Genomic DNA, 27,458 nt, shown 5'->3' with positions numbered 1-27,458 from the left:
AAAAGCATCTCTTTTACACTATCCTAATATGGCTGGCGGTGTCTGATAGACACCGCCAGCCATGTTACAGCTTTTCCGCCGCGGTTGTAAGTCAACCGCAGCGGAAAAGCGGCGGACTGAAACCAGGACCCACCAGCCATCCTAATGTGGCGGTGGGTCTTTGGTGGTCCGCAGAGGATTTTCCGCATCCTCCACCGCCGGCCCGGAGGATGCGGAAATTCCTCCATCCTAATGAGCCCCTTAGTATGCAACTGGATGAACCATTCGCACCTTTAGGTTATACAAGAATAGTTCCTGGTACCGTCCTCGACAACATTTTATAGAGAACCTGGAGAGCAACTATTTGAAAAGACTTCTGCATAACAAACATCAAAGATCCTATCAAAGTGCAAAACAAAAGACACCTTAACTGCGTGGAGTGTTAGATGACTGGAGTATTACTCATGAATAATAATACGTAATTATAAATGTGCTTATACAACAATGAGAAAGTTTGCTTACCTTTATCCTTTCTATGGAGGCTTCTATTCTTAACTGCTGGACTGTTCTTTTTGCCTGTCCTATATTGTTTGTGCTGGTTGTTTTGGCAGACATCTTCAAGGGATTTTCTGAATTTAAACAATCACAAATAAAAGTTACACACTGCTCAAACGGATGATGACAAGTACATTAAACGATCAGAGGTTTGCATTAGGTGTGTGTGTCTCACGTTCATACGTTAGCATTCACGGACTCGACATCTGCGATCATTGAAGGATTCAGGATGCACATTCATGGGGGCCTCAAAGCATTCCAAACATACAAGTTGGCTGTGTTACACAGCAATTTAAAATTCTTATTTTTATCTTAAAAACAATGCAAATAAATATATGTTATAATATGAAAACAAGAGTATCTCATTTTGAAGAGAAACACAGGAAGGAAAGTAATAAGGTCGTAGGAGAAGATGGAAACGGCGAATCCATCTGAGGATGGTAAAGGGAACTTGAGAAGTGGAAGTGAGACGGGAGGAGTATCATTTGCAAGTGTCATTTATATGTTGCGCTCTACCCATTCCGCTCGCTTCCTGTGGAGGGTTGTACTTCCAACAGATGTGATGTGTGCTTAGAAAACTTCCTTCTTGAGATTATTTTGGGCAACAGATGTCTAGTTCATTTCGAGGATGGTCGGCAGGTTATTCCAGACCTCCAGACCTGCTGCCTCTTTGGACAAATAGGTTTGAGCAGGTTTCTTTTTGCGAAACCGTGCTCCATCAGCGACGAACTAGTATGCTCATCACAACGCTGCACTGCAGCATTGTGAGTGGTCAGGGGAGCCTGGATTCTTGTTCCTGGCTTCCTGCTCCACGAGGAGAGCAGGAGCAAGGAAAAGAGACCTGTGACCCAGCGGCAAAATAAGCGTAAAAATATTTTCCCCCTTTGCGCAACCCAGCGCCCACCCCCCATTAATCATGCCAGCCGCGTGCTGGTAGAACAGTGGAGACTGGATTGGAATAGTCCTGCACGGCCAGACTAACTTCTCGGTGGTGTCCCTTTCTGTGCTGGCTGAAGATGAAGCAAAGTGTGTTTTCCTGCTAAAACGGACAGCTGCATTTCCACACAACTTTAAATGTTTATTTTACCATCAAAAGCTTACAATGCTTTGCCACGGCGGGGCTTCAACGCCAGCAGGTGGAAACTACTGGGGTGAATCTTCAAGATATGGAAGACTTGGCAGAGAAGACGGTGGTCGATTTATCACTAATTCTTTCCAATCAATAAAATATCCTTATATTGCCAAGAAATGCTACCATTGCAATACATGGATGGTGAAGTGTCCGTTTGTTTCACTGTGCACTGAACCTCATTATGCAATGGTTGCTTTACCATCTTTGGATGATAGTCAGGCCACTGTAAGTCTGGGCGCTGATGATGGCGGCGGCATCCTGGGTTTTGCACACAAATACCAGCACAGCACGGACTAGGAGCAAGGTTTATGTTCTATACCACTCCTGGCACCCTTTCCTATGTCTAACCGGCGATCTACAACTTTGTTTCCCTTGGTGGAGAAGCGTGGCTCAGTGGTTAGAGGCGGCAGACCCGGAAGCTGAGATCGGCCGTGGACCAGGGTTCGATTCCCCGCCTCGGCGGGTCTCGGGCTAAAAAATTCCACGGACTCGATAATTCTCGCTCCTGTGCCTACTCGACTCACGGGGTCACACTCTGCGACTCTGGGCAATAGCTTGCTCAATCTCCACTACGGCCCCTCGCGGCGGGATGCCTGGCTTTCACCTTGTGGATACCCTGCCGGGGTATCTCACAGGGGAATACAAGGACGGGTTCTCACAGGGGAATACAAGGACGGGTTCCCTAAGCAAGCGCTTAGATACCGGGTCGGTGATTTGCGCTATATAAATACATGTACATTTACATTAATGAAGTGATAGGGAACATAGGCCACAGAAACAGGCACACAGACCAAGAAAACAACTGAGGAGATAAGAGTGTTGTGCCTCAAAGACACAGAACGTCATAACGGTGTTCCAGGTTTGTGAACCCGTGCAGTCTTTTCCTCTCCAATCCTAAACCTCTGCAAGGAACATCTTCGGAGGAAAAAGGTGTTTGGAAAAGTTGTTTTCAGGAAACCTTTTTTTTTACCTTCTGGAATCTTCTACGTTGCCTTCTCTGTCCCAGTTTTCCGAGAACAGGGAAAGCTGGACTATATAATTTCCAGTTCAAGATGGTGGGTGCAGTTGATCCCTATTGCCGCTTCCCAATCCAATACTCCTGCTGTACTTCCTGTGATATTACTTTCTGTGTCTTTAGCATTAGAGGCTGCTGAATTCAGGGGAAGGTGCACTGCAATGCAGCAGATAGCAGCTTTCATTATGGACTTTGTCGCCTCTTTGTCTACGTTCTGTCCTACTGTTTTTAACTTGGGGTTTTCGTTGGGTACAAGCCTCTTATGCAAGCCGCTCCTGCAAGTCTCCGGGTTCTGGGTTCTTCTCAGTTCTGGGTACTTTAGTGTCCCGATTGTCATCTTCGCATCAACTCCTGATCTGTTTCTCCGGCAGGCTTTTTCCATCTACTTCTGAACTTTTTTTTCTTTTCCTCCGGGGATTTTCTTCCCTTAGTTAACTTTGATTGCGCTTGCCTACCATGCACTGCTGCTCTGCATAATGGCATCAAGCTACAGGAAGGAATTGTGGCTGTGTGAAGGAGTGCCGGGTCAAGACAAAAGCATCAGTCCTGTCCAGAAAGTGACAGTTTGCATTACTAACAGATTTGGTTGAAAGTTACGTATCTCTGATGGATTTCAAACAAAAGCGGGTATGGACCAAACTTAAGGATCGACTTTAAACTACTTAATAACAACCTCAAGAGTTACCACAATTATGGAATGAGAACTTCACCTTACAGCAGAAGTTATCAGCTAGGACAATGGAGCTTCCAGTAGTCACGTCTGGTGCTCCTCATTTTTCAGGTGATTTGTGAAGATAAAGGAATTTTTGGATTCTCGAACAGTGTATTTTGCCTTTTGTCCAGCTCAATATAAATATGACCATTAAAGTGGGTTACTTAATAAATATCTTACCTGAAGCCACACTGCTAGTGCTACTTCTCTTGCCACTTCTTCTGACCCTTGTTTAGCAGACCATGGTGCCTTTGTGACGGCTTTCAAAAATATTAGAACGACCTGACTTGGTGTTCTATGCCAAAAAAGCTTGAAGGAGATAGATGCATTCTCCCAGACCGGATACTCCACTGCTTTAATCGATATGGAATTTTTTAGCAACAGCGCCTAAATGAATGAAAAACTGAGAAGAACTCGAGCAGAAACCGCTCTTGAAACTTTCTGCTCTTAAAAGACTATGAATATTTCAGCTTAAGTTCTAATTTCTCAAGAAAAACCTATACAAACTAGAGCAACCAGAGGCCTATTATCTCAGTCAAACACAGTGCTGAAGACCTGGATTCTGTATGTACTGTGGTGAGGCTGGACATCTAGTTTACACTTGTACTGTAATTACCTTAAGGCTTTCGGGAGTGGTCAAGACCCGCCTTTTTAAAGGGGGAGAAATCAGTGCGCAAAAAAAAAAAAAGATATGGTAGTTTTTCATGGTACATTCAAAAGCAAGTGGAATGTATGTGGATTTAGACTTCATTGAGAATAGCCACATTCCAAATATGCCCAAGAAGGAACCTGAGCATGTCCATACTGTTGATGGCACACCACAATCTTCAGGAGCAGTCCATGAAATTGCAGCTCTTCTCTTAGTGACCTCTAGTTAGCTTAAGGAATATTTGTCCTTTGATACTATTACCACACCGAAGTATACTGCCATTTTTAAATTACCGTGGCTAAGAAGACATGACCCTTATCTCAAATGGGAATCTCAAACCATATCACTCAACTCTCAGTTCGGTCAGACCACGGTTTTCCATCTGATGGTTACTGTTCTCTAAAGGTGGAAATCAAGAACGGTTCAAAGTAGTTGTGAGTCTTACATCTAATCCACATTATCAGGCTTTCATGGATGTCATTGAGAACCCTTAAGTCCCGATCCTTCTGCCACATAGGGAGAATACTGTGCAATTCCAATACAACCTAGTTCCACCATATCTTTTGGCCTCATTTATTCTTTATCAGAGTCAAAAACAAACCTTCAAGAATTACTTACAAGAAATCTAGAAAATGGATTGATAACTTAGGGCCAGATGTATAAAGATTTTTGGAGGTCGCAAATGGCCAGATTCACAGAATATAGCCTTTTGCGACCGCATAAAAGCATGTTTTAATGTACAAAGTCCTATTTGCAATACGGTAACCATTTTCCGAATCGCAAATTGGGTTTGCAATTCGGCATTAGCAAGGGGCAAGTTTAGCGCAGCAATTCCTAATACCGAATCGCAACGGTATGTGTGAATGTTTTGCAATGGAAACGCGGTCACAAAACACTTGCATTTTACCACCTACTCTAAGTAGGTGGTAACCCATTGGCAAATAGGAAAGAGTAAGGACCCCTTTGTGAATGTTTGTAAAAACTTTTTTTAATAGCATGAGTGGTCCCGCAGACCACTGCCTACTCTTCAAACTGAAAGAAAACTCTTCAATTAAAAAAAGAAAAGCAAAGAACAATGATTTATTGAAAAGCAACCACATACATGGTGGTCTGCTGACCCCAGGAGACCACCATCCCTGTGATTTTTACGATTCCCAATGGGTCACAAACCGAGAACTATCTTATGAATACTAATGAGGTAGGTCCATTTGTGACCCACAGGGAATCACAAATTGTGTTAAACACACATTTATACATGGGTGTTAGCGATAATCAAATATTCGTTAATTGCAAACACTTTCCTACATAAATCTGGCCCCTAGTAGTCATCCCCTGCAACTTTGCTTTTTGTTCCCAAGAAATCTCAGGAACTTAGAACTTTTGGGGACTACTAAATTGTCAAAAGATTACCATCAACCATTACACTTCGAGGCCTTCAATCTACCCCCCTTCAACCCAATCATTCATACTTGCCATGTGCCACGGAGCTCATCGGCTGGTGCAAGTTCCGAGACGGATTTACTCTAAAGCCCCATTGTGTCATATTCATGGTTTTCACCACTCCGATTACCTTGTCTCCAATGGCTTCATCAAGCTGTTTGCAACTCCATGCTCCCAGTTATGGAGATACAATTAATTATCCCATGCCCTAACACACGTCTTAGGGAAAGTGCATATCGACCTCCCTAGCTCACCCATTCCTCAATATATCCACACTTTGAAAAACTTTTTTGGGGGGAGAGGGGGTGGGGGAAAGGGGGCTGTGGATTTGTATGCTGCATTGCTGAATCCTTGTTTCTCCTCTACCAGCTCCATAGCACTGCGTGTTTGGTGGGAAACTCGTCTAAACACGCAATTCTTGGATGATGACTGGGTTACCCTCCTTGGGGACTACAAGAAGGGATTACGGAAATCAAGTCGTAATTATAACTTTTTTAAGCTCCTCCAATGCTGGCACTGGTCCTCAGAATAGTTACATAATGCCAGTCTTAGCGTGGATTCCCACCATTGGAGATGCAGCTTACCAGACAGCGATATAGTCTATACTTTATGGAAGTGACACCAGCTGAAGGCCTTTTGGTCGCAAGTTTGGGACCATATGAAGAAGGACTACTGGGTAAATAGGCCTCTGACAGCTCGGCTAGTGCATGACACTTCCACCCTCCCCGTAGTCACCCAATATGTCAATAAATGGCTTTCCACCACCTTAGAGGTGGCCAAATTGGTGATTCTGTGACACTGGAATTAGACTCAGACTCCTACCTTACAGACCTGGATGGATAACGTGTAGGACATGGTGCGCTTTGAATGTCTTAATTATAAGCCAAATGATACATTATTAATATCTGAGGAGGTTTGGGAGTCTTTTTTTAATTTTTTTTAAAAGAGTGAAGAGACGTATAAACCCATAAACACCTCTTGAGTACCTCGTCTTGTTCCATATAAGCCCATATGTTTCATTCTCTGCCCTTCCTGACAGACTTCGGTCCCTATTGTTCGCTTTCATTATTGGGGGTTCCCCTGCCTTTATCTGGTCAGGGTGGTTCACGGTGTGAATTGACCTTGATGACACCGGAGATAGGCGGCTATCTTATATTTATTTAAATTTCTCCTGTCGGGGAGCTACACACAAACTGGTTCGGAAGCTGGGTTTCCCTTCCCTTCTATTTCCCCTTGGCAGTTGCATTTCCCCAGTTTGAGTTGCTTAACTAGTAGTTGCTACTTATTTGCCCATCTCCTGTGTCTGTTCACCAGGAATCAATACTCTGAAGTTCCAGGTATTTCTCTTAATTTTTTAAGGGCCCCCTACAGAGGGCTGGCATGCAGATTACTTATGCCGTTTGCACTCTGACTGGTTGCATTCATCGTCCTGAAAGGCAATTTAACTGAGTATTTATTTTAAATGTTCCATTCTGGTTACAGGCATGGAAACTCAAAGAATTAAAACAAACAAAAAAAAAAAGATTACGATCAAGGATTGCTATACTCTGCCACTCATTAAACACATCCTTGAGTCAGAAAGAGGTGCCACAAAGTTGTTAAATTAGATCTTCGAGGGGCTTTTCATTTAGTAATCAAGTCGGATGATGAATGGGAGATAGCCTTTCACACACAAGTGGAAGTGGAATAGCTCGGTTACTGACCAAGCTCTTAAGGTTTATCAATAGAAACACAATGTTTTTGTAGGATTCAGAAATTTCTACTGACTGTTCTATCCAGATTTTAGCAGCTAAACCTGTCAGAGTATACAGACCTTAAAAAACAAAACATCTACAGAAAGGCTTTCATTGTCATACTCAAGCAGATTTGTATTAACTCAAGGAAGCCCTTATGAAAAGGGGGGGCCCTCGCCCCCCCCGCACGCATGGCGGCGCGGCGACCGTCTCACCTCCTCTCCCCTCGGGTCCTTCGACGGTGGGGGCGTGCCCTGGGGGCGCGGCCCACCGCCGATTGGCCGGCGCCCCTCCTGACCCGGATTCAATGGACTGGTTCCGGGTCGGGGGGGGCGGGCGATAGGAGGGGCCACCCGGCCCCTCGGGAATAAGAGGTAGGGAGCGCCCAGGAGACCCCCTTGTCCCTGGACGCTCCCTCGCTGAACGTTGTGCCCCGCGTTCGGGGCTTCTTTGTTTTATAACCTTTTTACTTTATCTTGCAGGTTTTTGTCTCGGGAATCACGGAGCCCCGCGAAGGATCAGCCGCGTCGTGAAGGCAGAGAGCGGCTTCGTGAGGGCGGAGAGCGGCTTCCAGAGGGCGGAGAGCGTCTGTGGCCGTTTAATACATCTGCTTCTTCTATCGGCCTCGTGGGAGCCAGGCACGGAGCCTCGCCGGTTGCAGTTACCGGGTGAAGACCTGCCGAGGAGATCTGGTGCGGCGGTCCGTTTCCAAGGCCCGCGAGGTATCGGGTGGGGGCGGGGTATCCGGCAACAGGTAAAGAGCTCTCTCCTTGCGTGCTCATGCCAGTAGCTCCTCTGTGCTGTGCCCTGCCGTCGGCCTCGCTGACCTCCTGTAGGTGTTCAAGGACCCACCTGGTTTTTGCCCGTATCCGTGGTGTTCTTCGTGTGTCACGTATTTGTTACATGGTTTAGGAGGTTGCCAGGGGGAAACGAGGTAGGCGCCGGCATTTAAAGACTGTTGCCAAAGAAGCATAGGTTTATGGCATCGGGAGCGGGTGAATTTTGGCGCGAAGTCTAAGAAAGACAAAACAGGGACGTTAGGCTGATCTAGCTTGGACGAAGCGAAGCAGGGTCGACCAGGGCAGCACCTGGAGGGGAGACCCCTGGTAAAAGTGTGTAATTGTAGGAAAAGAATTGTTTTCACGGCCGCAATACATTAATGATTGGGTAATTGGTGTGCATGAAGTGACACTAAGTGTACAATTGTAGGCTTAAACGAGGAGCCATTTCTTACAGGGTTGTTAGTTTAATTATTAAGTGATCTAGTATTAATGTCATTGCATAAAAGAGCATCTAGCTAAATGTTTTTCACGCTACACTGCGGTGTTTTCTTCATAATTCATGGTACTGGGTGTGACACAAAGTGTGCAATTTTTTGAAGGAGAGGTGACAATTTAGAAAAATTTTTCATCGATGTATTGTTGTAATTCTACTTAGTAGGTGGGGTATCGGGCATATGCTTACTGTCCTCTTGAAAAAGTGCAGGTACCGGTTCAGAATTGTACTGGTCTTCGAAGGAGTGTTATTTTCAATGTCGCATGTACACGGTGATAACATACTTTTTTAATTCCAGGCAATTTAACGACAATTTTGGGCCACTCACTAGCGGACAGGACGTAAGAGCATCCAGCACGCAAAGGGGGTGTGGACCAGAGCCGCGGACTGCTATCGCAGGCGAAGGACAAGGGACTGGTCGGTAAGAGGGGTACGGGGGGCTAGCACTCATCGCTCCTGGTGGCCGCCGGGTGGGTCTACATTAGGTTTACTCACCCCTTACATAAGCGGACAAGCCGCTAGTGTTGCGGTCGCCGTTGCATGGTGCTGAAAGCCCCCTGGTGACCCTCCATCTGAAAGGTACACACAGTTGACCTGTGGGGAACTAAGTAGGCAGCGGGTGTTTTTTGGGGTAAGCGTCATGCCAGGTCCAAGGGGTGGAAAAAGGGGGTCCAACATGGAGGCTATGATGCGGGCTATGATGCGGGAGATGAGCGACATTAAGCAACAGCTAGGACAAATTAAGGAGCGGGAAGCTCGGTTGGAGGACAGAGAGGGCAAGGCACCGGGCCCGTCCGGGAGACCGATCCGCAAGAGGGTGGCACCAGTGCCAAGAGGGGAATTTGTCACCCCGCAAGGGAAACCTAGGTCCAAGAGACCCAAGGAGGCGGTCCCCACCCCAGGCCCAGTGGATCCGTTACCAGCCGCACCGCCCGCGGTGGTCCCACCCCCGCATGTGCCTACACCCATTGCCCCTGTGGTGCCGGTGCCGGCAGGTCAACCAGTAGACGCTGGGTCTGCTCCCGCACCGGTGCCCACAATCCCGGGGACAGGCTGGCCTCACCCGGCGCCCGCCTTGCCACCTGTGCCAGGACCACCGGGCTTAACCCCAGTGGTACCTGTTGTCCCGGGGGGTAATGTAGATTCGATGCCACCCGAATTGGTATCTCAGTTAACGGCCATGATGCCATGGCTCCAAAAAGGGGGAGCCTTCCCGAATTCTGCAGACCATGCAGCAGAGGCGGCAAGGTTTGTAGAAAAAATAAGATCGGCACCGGTCACCGACAGTGTTGTATTGCCAATATCTTCTCCCCTTGCAGGTACAAGTGTTCCCCAGCTGGACGGAGTTAATGGGCAGCCGCCCTCGGTGCCCACACCTGGTAAGGAAGTGGCATTGCCGCTCTTGGGGGACGGTGTGATACCTTCCAGGAGCGAAAATCTAGCTCAGCATGTGTCATTAGCTGTGAAAGAAATGATTTGGGCTGATAAATACGTGTACATTTATTCTTTATTGTTGGATAATAGGGAAATGGAGCAGGCAAAAGCACTAAAAGAGTGGATGCTCCCAAGCGAATGGAGGGCGCAGTGTACTAGATTCAGGGTTGAGGAAAATCTCAATAATTGGATGCAAGCATGGGCTGTTTTCACTGCAATTAAGGCTGAGCGTCCTCCAGATCTACAGGCTGCATTGGCTTGCTACTCGAGCAGGATTGTGGGGTGGAGTCAACAGTATTCTGGGGAAGCATGGAAGGGTTATGATGTCAATTTTAGGAAGGCATTGGAATTCAATAGATCGTTGCCATGGGACTCGGTAGATTCCTTGGCTTGGCACAAACAGTTCTCTGACACTGCACCTCCCCCTCAGTTCGGTGCGGTCAAGGTGTTCACTAGACCGCAGCAGCCCTTTCGGCCCCCCCAAACGAGTGAGGTACCTGGGAAATTTAGGGCAGGTGGGCCAGAGAAAAAAGGGGTGTGCTGGGATTTTAATAGGCGCACCTGCACAAGGGCCGCGTGTAAGTTCAGGCATGCATGTTCCTCCTGTGGGCACCCCTCTCACCCAGAAACTACCTGTAGGTCCAAGCAAGGTAACACAGGACAGAGGGGTAGGGGAAAGCCATTATAAGTTAGACAGGTTACGCCCCCCCACTCCAGTGGATGTTGTGGCAATGATTCCATTGTTGAACAGATACCCTGACCACAAAGCGGCCACCCTACTCCAGGAGGGTTTTTCTAAAGGTTTTAGGATCCCGGCCGGGGGATACACAGGCAGTGCGCACTGTAGAAATCAATTATCAGTCAAACACAATCCGGCTGTTGTGGCCGCCAAAATTGACAAGGAGCTTTCATTAGGCAGGATAACTGGCCCTTTTCCTGCAGTGCCAGTACCCAATTTTGTGTGTTCCCCACTGGGAGTTGTCCCCAAGAAAGAGAAGGGGCAATTCAGATTAATTCATAACCTGTCAGCGCCAAAGGGGGCATCACTGAATGATGCCATTGACGAAGGTATCTGTAGTGTTAAGTACGCCTCTTTTGATCAGGCTGTTACCTTATTGCAGGCCGCTGGACCCGGGGCGCTGATGGCGAAATCAGACATAGAATCCGCCTTCCGCCTCCTCCCAGTCCACCCGGCGGACCAGCATCTTTTAGGTTTCACCTTTAGGGATAGGTTCTACATGGACAAATGCATGCCTATGGGTTGTTCTATTTCTTGCGCCTACTTTGAGATGTTTAGTTCATTTCTTGAATGGGCCATGAGACAAGTGACGGGCCATCAAAGGGTCATGCATTACTTAGATGATTTCCTCTTCCTCGGTACAGCGGGTTCTCAGGAGTGCGCACTGGCATTGCAGGAATTTTGCGTGCTCATGCGGGCTTTTGGGGTCCCGCTTGCGCCTGGGAAGACGGTGGGCCCGACCACCTGCTTGGAATTTCTGGGCATCGAGATTGACTCAATGGAGAGATGTTTTAGACTACCTAAGGACAAGGTGTGCAAATTCAAGACATCGCTACAGTTATGCCTCCGGAAGGAGAAGGTCACTTTGCAGCAATTACAGGAGGTGGTAGGGCAATTGAATTTCGCACTAAGAATCATCCCAATGGCTCGCCCCTTCTCTCGCTCCATCGCGCACGCGATGAGGGGGCTGAGGGAAAAGCACCACCGCACGCGCCTATCGTCTGAAATTCGCCAGGATATGCTTATTTGGATGGCATTCCTGGAGGATTTTAACGGTAGGGTGGTCTGGCCCGGCCCGCTCACGACATCGGCGGAGTTGGGACTATGGACTGATGCGGCCGGTAGTGTGGGCTTTGGTGCCATCCTAGGGAATAGGTGGGTCGCTCAACAATGGCCAGAAGAATGGAACACATGGGGTTTGCTCAGCAACATTGGCTTCCTGGAGCTTTTTCCAATATGGGTGGCACTGATGGTTTGGCCCGAACACCTATGTAACCAATCAGTGGTGTTTTGGTCAGATAACATGACAGTGGTGGAATGTATCAATCAGCAGGGGGCGCGGTGTCCTTTCATACTTCGTCTGATTAAAGAAATTGTTCTGCGGTGCCTTAAACTGAATGCTAATTTTAGAGCCAAACATGTCCCTGGTGTTTTAAACAATGCGGCTGACTCCCTTTCTCGCTTCAAAATGCAGGTTTTCAGGGAACATCTCCCCACAGCAGACCCCTCGCCAGCACACTTCCCAGCAGTACTTTGGCAGATTGGTGCCCCAGATTACAGGACCTCGTGGTCGCTAGCCTAGCCCCCAGGACCAAGACGGCTTACGAAGGGGCGTTTCTGTCTTATTGTTCTTTCTTGGGGCCACAGTGGGAAGTGCTTTGGGCGAAGGAGGATGGGTTTGCAGCCTATTTAGAATGGATGCACAAAGAGGGGCGCTCAGTGGCAGCGGCGACCAGACATAGGGCAGCAGTGTCATTCTTCGCTCAAGCTAGGGGCTTCCGGGATCCCACTAATACCTTTATGATACGCAAGGCTTTAAGGGGATGGCGCCGTATTCAGGGACACCAGAAGGATAAGAGGAAGCCCATGGGGTTGGCCCGGCTAACAGCCTTACTGGGCACGCTGGAGATTGTTTGTAACTCGGAGTGGGAAGTGCTTCTTTTTAAGGCGGCATTCTCCCTGGCATTTTATGGGGCGCTGAGAATTAGTGAACTTGTGGCAGGATCCAAGTCTGACATATTAGGTGGCTTGCAGAAGGCTGGGGTGACGATAAGGGGTGACACCATGTGGGTGATTATCCAGAAATCAAAGACCGATCAAGAAGCTAGGGGTCACACCATAGTTCTGCAACGGGCCCCCGCCAACCCGTGCTGCCCGGTGAGGCACGTAGAATCACTCATGGGACTGATGGTCGGTTCAGCAGGCAGGGCGTTGCTCTGTCACGCCGACGGGAGCCCCTTGACCAGGTATCAATTCAGGAGAGTGTTCGAAATAGGGGTTACAAAAGCAGGTCTTGATCCTAGAGATTTTGGATCTCATTCCTTCAGGATTGGGGCAGCAACTGAGGCGGTGGCGGGGGGCCTCCCGGTGGAAAGAGTGAAGACAATTGGGAGGTGGTCATCAGACTGCTATAAACGTTATGTTCGGATTGACATGCTATGATTACTTGTCACTCACGTTTGGTCTCTTTCCGCTCTCTTACAGTTTCTCAGACCTGTTACGCAGGGGAGGAATTTGTCGTCGGGCACCGCCAATATTCATCGGCACGGAGCGGCGAACAGGAAACAACAAAGAACAATGTCTGGATTGTCGGTCATTCATATGTGAAGCGAGCGGAATGTGTCTTCCTGTCAGGTGACAAGAAAGAAAGGGCGGCACAACTAGGGTTGAATATCACGTTCTTTGGCAGAGGAGGGTTGTGTCTTCACGAGTTTAGGGGATTCTTCCAAGGGCTGTTAGCACGCCAGCGGTCTCCACCGTCAGTGGTGATACTTCACCTTGGGGAGAACGACTTGGCAACACTGGGCAGGCGCATCTTGATTGAAGAGATTATCTCAACAGCGGGTTGGATAGCTAGGACCTGCCCCGGGTGCACGCTAGTATGGTCACAACTCATACCTCGACTTCAGTGGCGGGGGGGTCATTCGGTCAGGGCGTTGAATCACTCGGTAAAGAGGATCAACACACGGTTGGATAGGTTGTTTCGAACCCCCGTGTTACAGTCAATACCTCATGGGTGCATCTGGGGTCACAAGTATTACTTGAAGGACGGGGTTCATTTGACAGAAGAGGGTAATGTCCTATGGTCTGACAATATCTGGGCTTGGCTAGAGGGCTGGGATAGGAGGAGTGTGTCCGTAGGCAGGGGCTAGAGGGGGAGGCCAGATCGTCGGTTAACAATACTGGCCTGTGGCGGTAAGGTCATTATCGGTGAGCACATATTTGAGGTCTGAGGGGGCGGGCATCATCCTATGGAGGTTCCCGCCCGGGGGGAGGGGCCTGCGGGCCACTCCCAGTACTCCAGGGGCAAGGTAATATGCAAAGGAGCGCGGGTAGGAGTAGTTCACGCTTTCCTTAGGCTGGTAGCCACCCCGCGCGCGTGGACTCATGACGCCACCGGCGCAGAGTAAGGGCCCTCCTTTAGTGGGTAAATGGAGTTTGGGGCGTAGACCGGGCAATTCCCGGGGTAACACTGCGCATGCGCACTTCTAGGGGGGAGGCGCAGCTTGTAGGACCTGACACCGGTAGTGACCCTGCCATATGGCCAGAAATGTACAAAAATCAAGGTAGGATGTTTAGTTTAAGCTAGGAACAACTTGTATTAGAGTTTTGTTAAGGTCAGGCTCTCAAACTTGTTGATAACAATTGTATAACTGAATGTCCTGCTGATTTTTGTATTCATTGTTGATTATGCAATTAAAACCTTTTTTAATTTCATACTTTAATAAATACGGCCGGGCGACTAGCGCCCGCCTTCCAAAAAGTAAAACACGTCTCGTGTCCACGTTCCTGGGTGTTGGGTGCCGGATTGGGGGGGAGGCGGCAGCTAGTCGCTGACCATGTGAAAAGGGGGGGCCCTCGGCCCCCCCGCACGCATGGCGGCGCGGCGACCGTCTCACCTCCTCTCCCCTCGGGTCCTTCGACGGTGGGGGCGTGCCCTGGGGGCGCGGCCCACCGCCGATTGGCCGGCGCCCCTCCTGACCCGGATTCAATGGACTGGTTCCGGGTCGGGGGGGGCGGGCGATAGGAGGGGCCACCCGGCCCCTCGGGAATAAGAGGTAGGGAGCGCCCAGGAGACCCCCTTGTCCCTGGACGCTCCCTCGCTGAACGTTGTGCCCCGCGTTCGGGGCTTCTTTGTTTCCCACCCACCATCCCTTGGTACAAAGTTTAAGCAGCGTTATGTCCGGTTTAATGGTAAGTTTCAAAGGTATGGACCGCGCGAGAGAGTAGGCTGTTGTTGTATTTTGTGATCTGTTGTTAGGACTTTTTCCCCTTTGTAGAAAAGTGATGTGTGAAGTGAACTGTATTTGAAGATATGTGTCTTTAGGCCTTTTTTCCCTTTGTAGCTATACGTTGATATTGTAATTTTGAGTAACATGAGTGAACCAAACTGTAATGTTATGCCATGTGTCGTTAGGCCTTTTTTCCCCTTTTAGCTATGCGTGGATACTGTTATTTATTAGCCAGTGTAGTTGTCCTTTAGAATTTTTCCATAGGTCGTCGTATTTATTAGGTATGGGACATGCGGTAAGGTCATTATCGGTGAGCACATATTTGAGGTCTGAGGGGGCGGGCATCATCCTATGGAGGTTCCCGCCCGGGGGGAGGGGCCTGCGGGCCACTCCCAGTACTCCAGGGGCAAGGTAATATGCAAAGGAGCGCGGGTAGGAGTAGTTCACGCTTTCCTTAGGCTGGTAGCCACCCCGCGCGCGTGGACTCATGACGCCACCGGCGCAGAGTAAGGGCCCTCCTTTAGTGGGTAAATGGAGTTTGGGGCGTAGACCGGGCAATTCCCGGGGTAACACTGCGCATGCGCACTTCTAGGGGGGAGGCGCAGCTTGTAGGACCTGACACCGGTAGTGACCCTGCCATATGGCCAGAAATGTACAAAAATCAAGGTAGGATGTTTAGTTTAAGCTAGGAACAACTTGTATTAGAGTTTTGTTAAGGTCAGGCTCTCAAACTTGTTGATAACAATTGTATAACTGAATGTCCTGCTGATTTTTGTATTCATTGTTGATTATGCAATTAAAACCTTTTTTAATTTCATACTTTAATAAATACGGCCGGGCGACTAGCGCCCGCCTTCCAAAAAGTAAAACACGTCTCGTGTCCACGTTCCTGGGTGTTGGGTGCCGGATTGGGGGGGAGGCGGCAGCTAGTCGCTGACCATGCTAAAGCGCCCACTTCCACCATTAAAATCCAGCCAGTATATTCATGGTTCAGACGAACGTCTCTGATAGAGCTAGTGGGTCAGTTTTGTTGTGGTCTCAGGGTGAGGAATTAGAAAATCCCATCTTAGATCCTGAGTGACTAAACAGAACTATTTGGTCTTGGAAAGGGAACTTCTGGCAATGAAACTTGGTGGCACGGAAAGCGGACCCTTTTGAGATTCAGAGTAACCACAGAAAAGAATAGTGTCTTTGCAATCTACAATGCAGGAATAGTCTATAGTCACAAGGCTTGTTACCTCCATTCCTGGATCAAATAACTTTTTTGCTGAGGCCCGGTCTCAAAGGTATCCTAAAACTCCTTCCCATTAAACCATAATTCATCTTCTTTAAATTATTGGTGCAGTACAAACATGCTTACAGAGGCCATTCATTTCATTCTAATCTATATCCAAAGTTTCCTGAAGATCGGATGATACCATAGATCCGACAAGAAGAATGATGCTTTTAACAGGCCCTGAACATTGCCACCAAGGAACTTTAATTTAAAGTAAGCACTGAGAATGTGCCATCAATCTAATCTGCTGGAGATAGTCCGGTTGTCTTCTCTCTTTTTATCACCTTTGTCCTCAATTTGTAAGCTTAGACCTCGTTTTTACGGTCCATTACGTATTACTCAATGCATCAATCCCATAGCCATCAAGATTTCTCAGCTTTTCAATTGAAAGATTCATCCTGTCTTTCATGTATCTTGGAAGAAACCCTCTACATCCATTACATTGCTGCTTTCCTAGATCTGATCCCATCTCAGTCGAAGGTCAACCAGAAGATGAAGTTAATGAAATGTGTGATTTACAAAGGTACTATGGAAGACTCTTTTCTGGTTGACTGGAAGGTTACCCTCTTAGTGAGGCTACCTCTTCTGTGCATGAAATTGTGTAAATGTGTCTCTTTTGTAGAGATAAACGCAGATCTTCAGAAGGGTAGTATATATGTGTTGAGAAAGCGAAGAATGACATTTTGGCATTGGGTTCACATCTCTGTGTAATGTCTTTACCTACCTTTAACCCCTGCAAAGACATCTTTGGAAGTAAAGGTGCTTGGGATTGGTTTTTTTGGAAGCTCTTTATTTTCATACTGGAATCGTCCAGGTTGCCTACTCTTTCCCAGGTTTTCCAGGAAGAGACAACTGTACTACATCATCATTCTCCAATTGAAGATGGTGGGTACAGAGGATCCCAATGGTTGGGTCCCAATCGAAGATGCCTCCTGTACTTCCTGTAAACTTACTTCTTGTTTCTTTATTATAAAAGGCTGTTAAATTCAGATGAAAGTGGGCCACAACACAGTCAATACTGTTACTTTCATTACAGTCTTCACCACTTGCTCAGGATTTTCCCATTTCTTTTTCCTCAGGAATTTACTTTGATTAAAGAATATTTTGTAAGCTTCTCCTGCAAGTCTCCTGATTTTGGATTATTCCGAGTTGAGCATTCAGATTCTCATTTTTGCATTAAATCTTGATTTTTCCATCAGACTCTGAAGGGTTTTTCCTCCCTCACAACCTTTGAGGGCACCTGCTTACCATGCTTTGTTGCATTGGGTAGGTGGCATTGTGGCTACAGGAAGGAATCATGCCAGCATCAGGCTGCGCCAGAGTCAAAACAGAAGCCTCAGTCCAGTCATAAGCGAACAGACTCTTTTTTCTAACGTGCTCTACAGCAGCCTCCTTTCCTGTAGCTGTCCTTTGTGTTCGCTAAGGTAGCACTGTTGATACCATCCATACCTGCTCTGTTAAGGAGGGAAGCTTGCACTGCTGATTTCCCTGTGGTACCTATTCTTTGATGGAGGTGCCGACACCCATGTTGTTGCAGCTCTCTTAAGGAGGGGTGTCTGCACTGCGGACACCCTTGTTGTCCCTGCTCTGTGAGGTAGACATTTATATTGCTGAAACTCATTTTGTATGCGTTCTGTGTGTGCTAAGTTTGCATAGCAGATGCACAAGGTGTACATATTCTGTGAGTGAGCAAACGAGCAGTATTGGTACTCATGCTGCACCTGTTTTACTATCATGGGATGGTTGTAGTGCTGACGCTGTGTTGTGTTATACCTGATTTGTGAGGGGCGGTAGCTTGGACTGCTCATGCACATGTATGTGAGTCAAGAGAACATGGCTGATGTCCATGCTGTAACTGTTCTGTGACGGAAGGATGCTTTAACCAATGATACTGTGCTGTAGTGGTTCTAGAGGGGAGCAAGCTTGCACTGCCCATACTGTGCAATACCTATTCTGCGAGAAAGAGAAATGTGTACTTCTGATGGTCATGCTGTACCTGATTGAAGGGATGGAAGACTAAGCCCCATGCACTGCCTGTGCTGTGAGTAAGGGAAGCCTGCACTACTGATGCTTATGTGGTAACGGTCCTGTCTTACTAAACCTGAGAAAATCTTCTCTATACAAATGCAACAATTATTGACATTGCTAATGCATGTAAACATTACGGCCCTCTAGATTTTGGAGAGTGGGGAGATGGAACCAGGCCACAGAAATGTTATTGGACTAGAAACACCCACCTGCAAGTACTGAATTTGGGCCTTAGCTCTATTCAAAGCAAGCTGCCCTAGTTTACCAGATACTATGCACAGCAGGCAGTGACCTACCCGTGCGGATGTGTCTTCCCCACGGGTTTCCAGCTTCACAGGCAGATGGGCATTAGTCTGAACTACAGAGCAGAAAACTATACAAACTTTTCAATAAATTAACTATAATAATTGGCCTAAATTAATGAATTTGGAAGATCTAGTGACTGAGAACTCCGGAGTCTTGCAACGCAAGTTCACTTCTGCAATGTCTTAGTCGAAGACACCACCCTACTTGCCAAACCCATTTATCTAACCATATACAACCTAATCCCTACGGTTTTACCATAATGCCGACATGTGGCTAAGAATGGTCACCACACAGAGAATATTTTCAGATCGCACTTTATTTCTGGACATTAAACAGTCCTGCCTTGTTACTCCCTTCATTGGTCCCACTGGGAGCAGTATGGCAGTACCGCTTTAAATGCACATGGCCTGCCCAGTCTCGGACAAAGCATCATCACGTCAGCTCCAGAAGTATGTGTAATATGATAGTTTCTTGTGTGCTTTTCCACTCCGTGATCAATCCTCATCACCATTTCAAAACGGTCAGTTGGTTTATTCTTTTTAAATGACCAGCGCCAGAGTACTATAACATAATTGTTGATTACAAAATAAACTATTACATTTCACGACTTTTTGGGACATCACAAAAAAATCTACAAAGCCACAAGTTTTGTAAATTCCTTTTTCGAAAATCGTTAGCAATGGCCTTAAGCGGGACCATATCTTATTAAATTAAGAAGATTACAGTGTCTCCTTGTCAAAAAAAGAGATTAGCATTTAAAGTCTTAAGTACAGCCGTTAAAGCTGTAGGGCTGTATCACAAAGTGAGCACCAGAAGAGCATATTTAAGACACGACCTCTGTCACAGTTTTGGGTTAACGAGTCTCATCTAGATGAGGAGCTAAAGCAGCTGTATTTAACCATCCCAGACAGTGAGTGGAAATGGCTGCCACTGTAACTTTAAAGGAATGTGGTACTTTTGGTTGGAAACGGTGCATTTCTAAAGTTATTGCAAAACACAACACAATATAGCGCAAAGCAAAATAACACAAAAACACGCAGACCGAGCACAACAAACCATTCAAAGTAAAATACAATAAAACAATACAATACAACAGGTAACACAATGAAATAATGCAGCATAAAAACAATACAGCACGAAAACAACAAAACGCATCACCACCACAACAAAATAGAACACAACAAATGTCATTTAGAAATCTTTATTCAGCGAAAGAACAGCCATATAAGCACAAAAAATAACACATTCACATTAAAATGATTTACCAATCAAAGCCTAGCACAAAACCTATTCAGGGACATTATAACATATAAAAACAGCCATGATAACTCTGAATGCGTCCAAAACAGACCAGGTGGATAATACCATGGGAAGATTTCATAAAACCGTAACGCTTGTGAACAAGATTATCAGTAACCCATAAATCTATCCTGAAGCTATAAAAGTACACACATAATGAATCGTGTACCTTTCTAAAGGCATACAATTGCAATAAAAATATTAAATTATCAAACCATAAAATAAGATAACGGTCTCCGTGATTAATTAAAACAATAAAGGCATTAAAAATAGTCGCTATGGTTCCTTGCAGCTGTTAACCTTGATGTATCCTTATGTATGGAGGAGTCCACGTTCGCCAAGACTCTGCTTGACCTGCTGGTTTGTTGGGTACCCTAAGTAACTTCTGCTCGCTTCTTGGGGCCCTCACTGATATGCTCATGTCCTGCTAAGCGTTTTAGCTTAATATCTTGAGTTTCGTATTGTTGTTTTAGGTGCTTGTTTCAGGGTGACAGATGCTTCATGTTTGGAAGGGTAGGGAGGGTGGAGTTTGGGGGCGAGGGTTGGGTGGGTAGACAGTTGTCTCCCGCTGGTTTATTGTTTTCGGCCGCTCACGAGCCGCCGATGTGGTTTGTTTCCCTTGATAGTTTACTATGCACACACGCCACCAACACTAGATTTAGCAGACCATGCGGACCTCACTCTCAGGCCCCGCCTACAATGGGGTGGGGGGAGAGGGGTTGTGGGTGGAGGGACATCATGTTGTTGCTTGCATGTGTATTGCTTTTGGCCGCCTACGGGTCACCATCCCTGGTTCGTCATAGCACCTCCTCGAGTACCTGGGAGTCCGGTGGGGGCATGGGACTTGCCCGGCTGTATGGTCCCCCCCCCCCATGCTCCAACCTGGGATCGCCCACTCCAGTGGAGCCCGGTCACCCCCCGCGCGGCCTTCTACTCACACTGTCCATCCTACTGCTGCCCGTCCTGGGTAGACCCCTCCACGTCCTGTCCTGGAACATCAATGGCATCTTAGACCACATTAAGTGCACTGCTGTCCTCCTTGGCACCCACCGTCAATCCCCTGATATCCTATTCCTGCAAGAGACGCACCCGATAGGCATCCACGGTACCTTCCTCGCCCGATATGGGTTCGGCAGGGTTTGGCATACCGGCTTCTCGCGGGGCTCCAGTGGGGTGACGATACTGATCCGTAAAGGTCTTCCCTTTTCCTTGACACGGGCTGAGATGGACACACAAGGCCACTACGTAGCCCTGTCCAGCAAGATCGAGGGGCACCTTATTAAGCTCCTGAGTGTATATGTTCCTCCCGCCACGCTGCCATCCACCCTCCGACACCTCACAAGCTTTTTTTTCCTCTTTCCCGCCTGGGTTGGCGGGGGCGATTTTAACGCTGCCATGCATCCACCGCGCGACACATCCGGTGCTCCCTCTGCGTCCCGTCTATCCTCCACTAAGCGACACTCTGATTGGTCCTCTGCCATGGGTCTCTGCGACGTGTGGAGGATGTGGAACCCTCGCCGGGACCATTACACCCACAACGCGGCAGCCAATCGCACCCATTCTCGTATTGATCTGTTCTTGGTGCCGCCCACCGACTGCCAATTGGTGTTGGGGCGAATATTCCACCACGGGGCATCTCGGATAATTCCCCGGTCTCCCTTCTACTCGAGGCTCAACTTGGGGGCGTCCGTACGACCTGGCGTATGAGCGCTTGGTCCTTGCAGAAAGAGGACTTCGTCGAAAAGGAGCTGTGGCAATACTTCCTGATTGACACGGGATCGGTCGCCTTGCAGGCCACGTTGTGGGAGGCTGGCAAGGCAACGATGCGGGGAGTGGCTAGAGGCTTGGTTCATGCACGCGAGGCTCAGGCTGCCCGCCTTGCACAACTGGAGGCCTGCGCTGCACTGATGGAGGTGGCCCAGGCCACTGCTGACACTCCTGACTCCTCCCGGGAACTGGCTTTACTACGCGAGGAAATTTGTCATGTTTCCTTGGACACTGCCACAATGCTTTGCAGTTTTTCAGTTGCACGCGTGTATGGCTGGGGTGATAAAAACAGCAAATTGCTCCATAACTTAATCTTGTACCCCAGGGTCGACTGCGTCAACCTGGAGGTATGCGATGCAGCCAGCCGTCACCATTCCACCTCGAGGGCCATTGCTCAGGCCTTTGCAGGGTACTATGCCAAGCTGTATGCTGCCGGGCCTCCTGCGGACTCTCTGGCTGCAGTGCTGTCAGAGACCGGGACCCAGCTGCCCCACCTCCCCCAGGATGTCCGAGACCCTAGATCTTTCCCTTTCCCCGGAGGAAATCCATGGGGCCATTTCACTCCTACACTTGGGCAGGACGCCTGGGCCGGAAGGGTACCCTCAATAATACTACGCAACCAAGACCTACTGGTCCCACACCTGATGGCGCTGTTCTAGCACGTGGTGGACATGAGGTCTTTACCCCTTGAAACAGATGTGGCCATCATAGTGGTTCTCCCGAAGGCACGACTGCCCTCCCTTGCGGACTACCTTCCCATTTCCCTCTTCAATACCGAGGTGAAACTCTTTGCTACTATTCTGTCCCAGCGGATCCGCCCCCACTTACACATCCTGGTCCACCCGGATCAGAGTGGTTTTATGCCCGCCCCAGGCACTGCATACATCTCCATCTCGCCCTTGGTCACCGCCACCTCCTCCCCTGTACCTGGCCTTGCTTCTCATCGATTTTGAGAAAGCGTTTGACACGGTTGTTTGGAGGACGTGGAGGACGTGCTGGAATTGATTATGATCGGCCTTCCGTTCGGGCGCCTCGTCCGCGTCCTTTACTCCAGTCCCTCGGCATGGGTCCTAATCAACGGGATGCTCTCTGAGAAATTTCCCATCCAGAGGGGCACTCGCCAGAGATGGGCACTTGCCAGGGATACACACTCTTGCCCCTCTTGTTCGCTCTGGCGATGGAGCCCTTGGCATCTCTTGTACGCCAAGACTCCGGCATCCGTGGTTGGGCTTGGGACCCTTACCGGGTCGACAAGATCGCTCTCTACGCCGAGGACGTTCTCCTTTTTTCTGGCGGAACCGGAGAGCTCGGGCCCTTGTTGTCTGGCAGTCCTCTCCACATTTGAGCCGGTCTCGGGCCTGCGGCTCAATCTGCGAAATCCACCCTGGTACCTCTCCACCCATCGCTGGACTGCTTTGACTGGCAGACGAACATTCCTCTGCGCAGGCTTTCCTTCAGATATTTGGGTGTGTGGATCGCCCTACTCCCGGAACTCAAATGGGCCTTAAATATTAAGCCCCTGATCAGCAAGACAAAAGCGGACGTTCGGAAGTGGCAGTCCCTCCCGTTCAACCCCTTGGGCAGGACTCTTTAAAATTATGGTACTCCTCCGGTTCTCGTACATTTTACAAAACGTCTCCCTTCATCTTCCGGGCAGCTGGTTCCGTGAAATTAACAGTATCCTCACCTGGTTTCTCTAGGGGGGTGGGAGACCGCGAATGTCCCTGGCGCATTGCCGTATACCTTCCTATGACGGGAGCATGGAAGTCACCAATCTCCACCTTTATGATCTATCCACGAGACTCATCGTGATCCATGAGTGGTTCGCGGGCGGCTGGTCCGAACCGGGCTACCAGGTGGAACTTCGCTCGATTGATTGATTGATGGAGTTCCCTCAACTCCAGGCTTACTTATAGGGAGCCCCCATACCCCAAGATCTCCCGCCAGTCACCAGGACAGTTTTCTTGGCTTGGCGCACGGCGTTGTGCCACACGAAGTGGGACCGGAAACTCACTAGACAGACACCTAAGTGGTGTGGTACGTGGCTTCGGGAGGCCTAATCTCTTTCGGACTTTAACCGATGGGACAGAATCGTGATCTCGCTTCTTGGCGATATCCGGGTGGGGGACCACATCCGATCCTTTGCGGACTTGCAGCAGCGCTTCTCCCTCCACCCCTCTCATTCTATAAATGCTTGCAACTTAGACATGCGCTCTGCGTACACATTCCATCTCCCATCTCCCTTCCGGAATTCAGTCCTCTAGAAGCCCAGGTGATGGGGAATTTGGGTAGAGGAGGGGTGTCTCGGATCTACTGCTCCATGGTGAACAATGGTCCCGCATCTTTAGACTCGCTGCATGCCCGCTGGGAGGGGTGGCTGAGCCCCTTGGAGGACGCAGACTTGAGGGACACCCTTATGGCCCCTAAAACGCTGACGACCTCCTCCAAGCGGAGGTTAGTCCAACTCTATTACTTGCACGTGGCATACCTCACCCCTGAGCGTCTTTACAGTGCCCGACTGCGGTCCTCCCCCAGTTGTGCGCAACGCGACCACGCTCCTGCAGACTTCTACCACCTGGTCTGGCTATGTCCGATCCTGGCGGCGTTTTGAGCAGGGGTGGAGCAGGAACTTACACTGACCATACGGTGGGAGGTCCCACACGACCCGGTGTGCTTGCTCCTGGGGGTGTTTGATGGCTTGGACGGTTCGCGAGCAGATAAGCTCTTCCTCGGAACAGCGGTGGCAAAGCGAGACATTACGGCAATCTTGTCCCAGGCCAAGCCTCCTAGCGTCAGGCGGTGGAAACAGGGGGTTGACTGGTGTGGAACCCAAGAGGAATCCCTCTTTGAAGCCCGTGGTTGTCCTGAACTTTTTCAGAATGTGTGGGGAAAATGGTTCAACCTAGTTCTCTAAAGAGGTTGCGGGTGGGTAGGCTCAATGTCCCTTATGGAATTATTTTACCCTGCAGTATGCCTTATGCTCCACTGTCTCTAGTTGTGTGGCTGTAAACAATCATCATAATGTGTTTGATTCTGCTACCAATGTATTGTTTTGGTGTGATTTAAACTCAATAAAATTGATTATCAATGAGTCTGCTTAAAAACACAATATTGAGAGCCCTCTCTGCACAGCAAGGGTGATAGATACCTAAAAGGTACAAATCATGAGGCAGATTTAACCAAATTGTTTCCTTAATCTCAAAGCACATTGAAATATCTGGTTACAGTAAAACCGGTCTTTGTAGAGGCGAATTGCTGTTATACCAGGTGTGCCTGCCTAGCCCATGTTATAAATTCAAGCAGTATAGGCAGAAGATATATAATATTGTAAAGTGCAAAGTGGTGCTTTGATCACACGTGCATTCAGGCAAATTCTCAAACCAGGTGCCATAGTTGGAAAGCCCAACCAGGAAGTGAACGAAATTTCATCTGAAAGGGCGATGGATAAAATCCATGCAAAGGATTATTAATCCACAAAAGATAAAATGCTGGTCCATTCCCAAACAATAATTCAACATGATACTGCACTAGCGGTTAGCTCACTTCCTGAGCTAGTCTGAGATCTTCAAGTTTAGCAGCATACGATTGCTTCACTGCTTCCTTGCTTATTAATGCAGCTTTTTTTGCGTCACAAAAAAGCTCTTGGAGCCCTAAAGACTGAAAAGTTTTTTAAATATACGTCAATCAAGGAATACAGAAGACTTTATCCAGGATTAAACAGTCTATTATAATCTGTTGGGTAGGACTTGGCGCAGGCTTTCGCCAGACAGAACCCCACAATAGAAGAGGGCGGATCTTATGTGCTCGACGCAAGATAAGTCTGACTCACTATGACAGATGAAAGTAGGGCTACACTGGGGGACTATTAGCAGCTTCCTTAAATATTCGCTCACAACTATCTTAAGTTGATTTGCTGCGTCAAAGCCCCACAAACCAGCAACATACGTAGCGATAGACATACACTTACTCTTGCACAAAGTGAGCAATTCATTAATAGATTTATGATCCCATTTCTGCGCAAACCTGAAAATCGACTAAGGATCTGATAGATTGTTGAGATCTGATGTTAATCAAATGACCCCAAGTGAGCAAGTATGTGAAGGTCTGAACCTGATCCACCGTAGAATCCTCTATTACATGGACACACTTCGGACTTAGTTAGATTTGTATTAAGATCCAAGTTCTTCATAAAGGAGGTAAATTAGTTTAAAAGACCCTGTAGTACATTCGCACTTCTCGCCAAAAGAACTGCATCATCTGCATAAAGTAGGATGGGGACCAGGCACTTACCCACAGGCGGTAAGTCCTTCCCATGTTTAAGTGGTCCGCCAACCCGTTAATATAAAGTGTAAATAAAAATAGGGCCAAAATACGGCCTTGGCAAACCCCTGGGTCGGTTTAATTGGCTCTGCGCATTCCACATTCAAACCAAGGAGTACCCTCGCTGAAGCGTACCTATGAAAATCCTTCAAAAGTCATAACAATGGCGCCTCCACCCCAGTCTCAGACATAATAGACCAGAGCTTTGAGCAATTGACTGTATTATATGCGCTAGTCAGATCCATAAATGCCAACTGTAAAGCGGCACTCTCGGCTCTGGTATATTTTGCAGTAATAAGGTATCAATTAAGTCTTTGCTCTACTGTCTCCAAGCCATGTCTAAAGCCATACTGTACATCTGATAAAATAGACTTCTGTTCGGTGCAGGTTTCCAATCTTGCAAAGAGAACTCTCCCTCTGACCTAGATTGTGGAGTCCAGCAAGGAAATTTACCGATAACAGCGGGGGTCATTCTGGTCACCTTTTTAAGGTTGAAGCTTATGAGGCAGCGCCTGTCTGGTTTGCCAACGACATCTTGGGGACATTCGGAAAGCTTCCCTGGGAATGCATTCTGCCCACTGATTACAATTGGCTTTGTGGTTTGTAACTCACATTTGCTTTCTATTTGCTGGCTCTTTGTTACAGGCTGTCCAGCTGGGTTTGTCCCTTCCATTGCCCAAACTCTATTTACTGTATTGTTCCACAAGTGCTTGATTTCTTTAAATATGTCTTTAAATCTGGTTCTTATATTGTCACATTTGCTGTGCATTCAAAGACAGAGGTCATGTGTCAGAATTGCTCTTCCAGGAAGCTTGGTGTTTACTTTTATTTCTTTGACTTCAAAGTGAGAGGATTTAAGTGACAATTATCCTGGCTTCTGATGGGTGTGCTTGAGTAAGGCTGTACATATTTATTTTTTCCTAGCACTCAACAAAAAATGTAAATGTGGGTCAATAAACTGCATATAATCTAGTCTGCACAACTGCACTCTATGTCACTATACTCTATAATACGTTATGCCACTGCACTTTAAACAATTGTCCTCTACGCCACTTTATTCTACTCTGCAACACTCTACACCACTGCACTCCCTGCCAAAGCATTCTATTATACACTGCTGCACTCTACTCGGCAACACTGCATTCTATGCCACTGCACCCTACGTAACTCTACTCAGACTTAATGTGATGTATGCCCCAACACTCTGCATCACACCACTCTACGTCATTTGTCTCTGCACCACTGCACTCTACTCTATGACAATGCACTGTAAGCCACGACACACTCTGCAATGCTACACTCTACGCCAATACATTGTATGCCAACCCACTATAATCTACACTACACCACTGCCCGCTACAACGCTACACTTTACTCTGAAACAATCTACTCTATGCCACTTCACTCTACGCCACTATTTCACTCTGTGCTGTTCCACTCTACCCCACTGCAATCTACCCTGGGCTATTCCACTCCACACTATTCTATTCTATGCCACTGCACTCAACACCATGCACTTTTCACCACCATACTCAAAAAGAATACACGCTATGCCACTGCACCCAAC

At 47.9% G+C, this 27,458-nt stretch overlaps 1 protein-coding gene across 4 annotated transcripts in view; it reads right to left on the bottom strand.

Annotated features, from left to right (window-relative positions):
* Positions 1–27,458, bottom strand: part of GNG12 (G protein subunit gamma 12) — a 485,600-nt gene that overhangs the window by 60,804 nt on the left and 397,338 nt on the right. For all 4 annotated transcript variants that reach the window (XM_078668836.1, XM_078668829.1, XM_078668842.1 and 1 more), the window contains one exon: positions 502–608. In XM_078668836.1, the coding sequence (XP_078524962.1) occupies positions 502–594 (93 nt within the window). In that variant the 5' untranslated portion in view covers positions 595–608. The remainder of the gene's footprint in view (positions 1–501; positions 609–27,458) is intronic.

Source organism: Lissotriton helveticus, chromosome 1_2 (assembly GCF_964261635.1).
Source record: "Lissotriton helveticus chromosome 1_2, aLisHel1.1, whole genome shotgun sequence".
NCBI lineage: Eukaryota > Metazoa > Chordata > Amphibia > Caudata > Salamandridae > Lissotriton > Lissotriton helveticus.
This window is presented reverse-complemented; position numbering and strand designations above follow the sequence as displayed.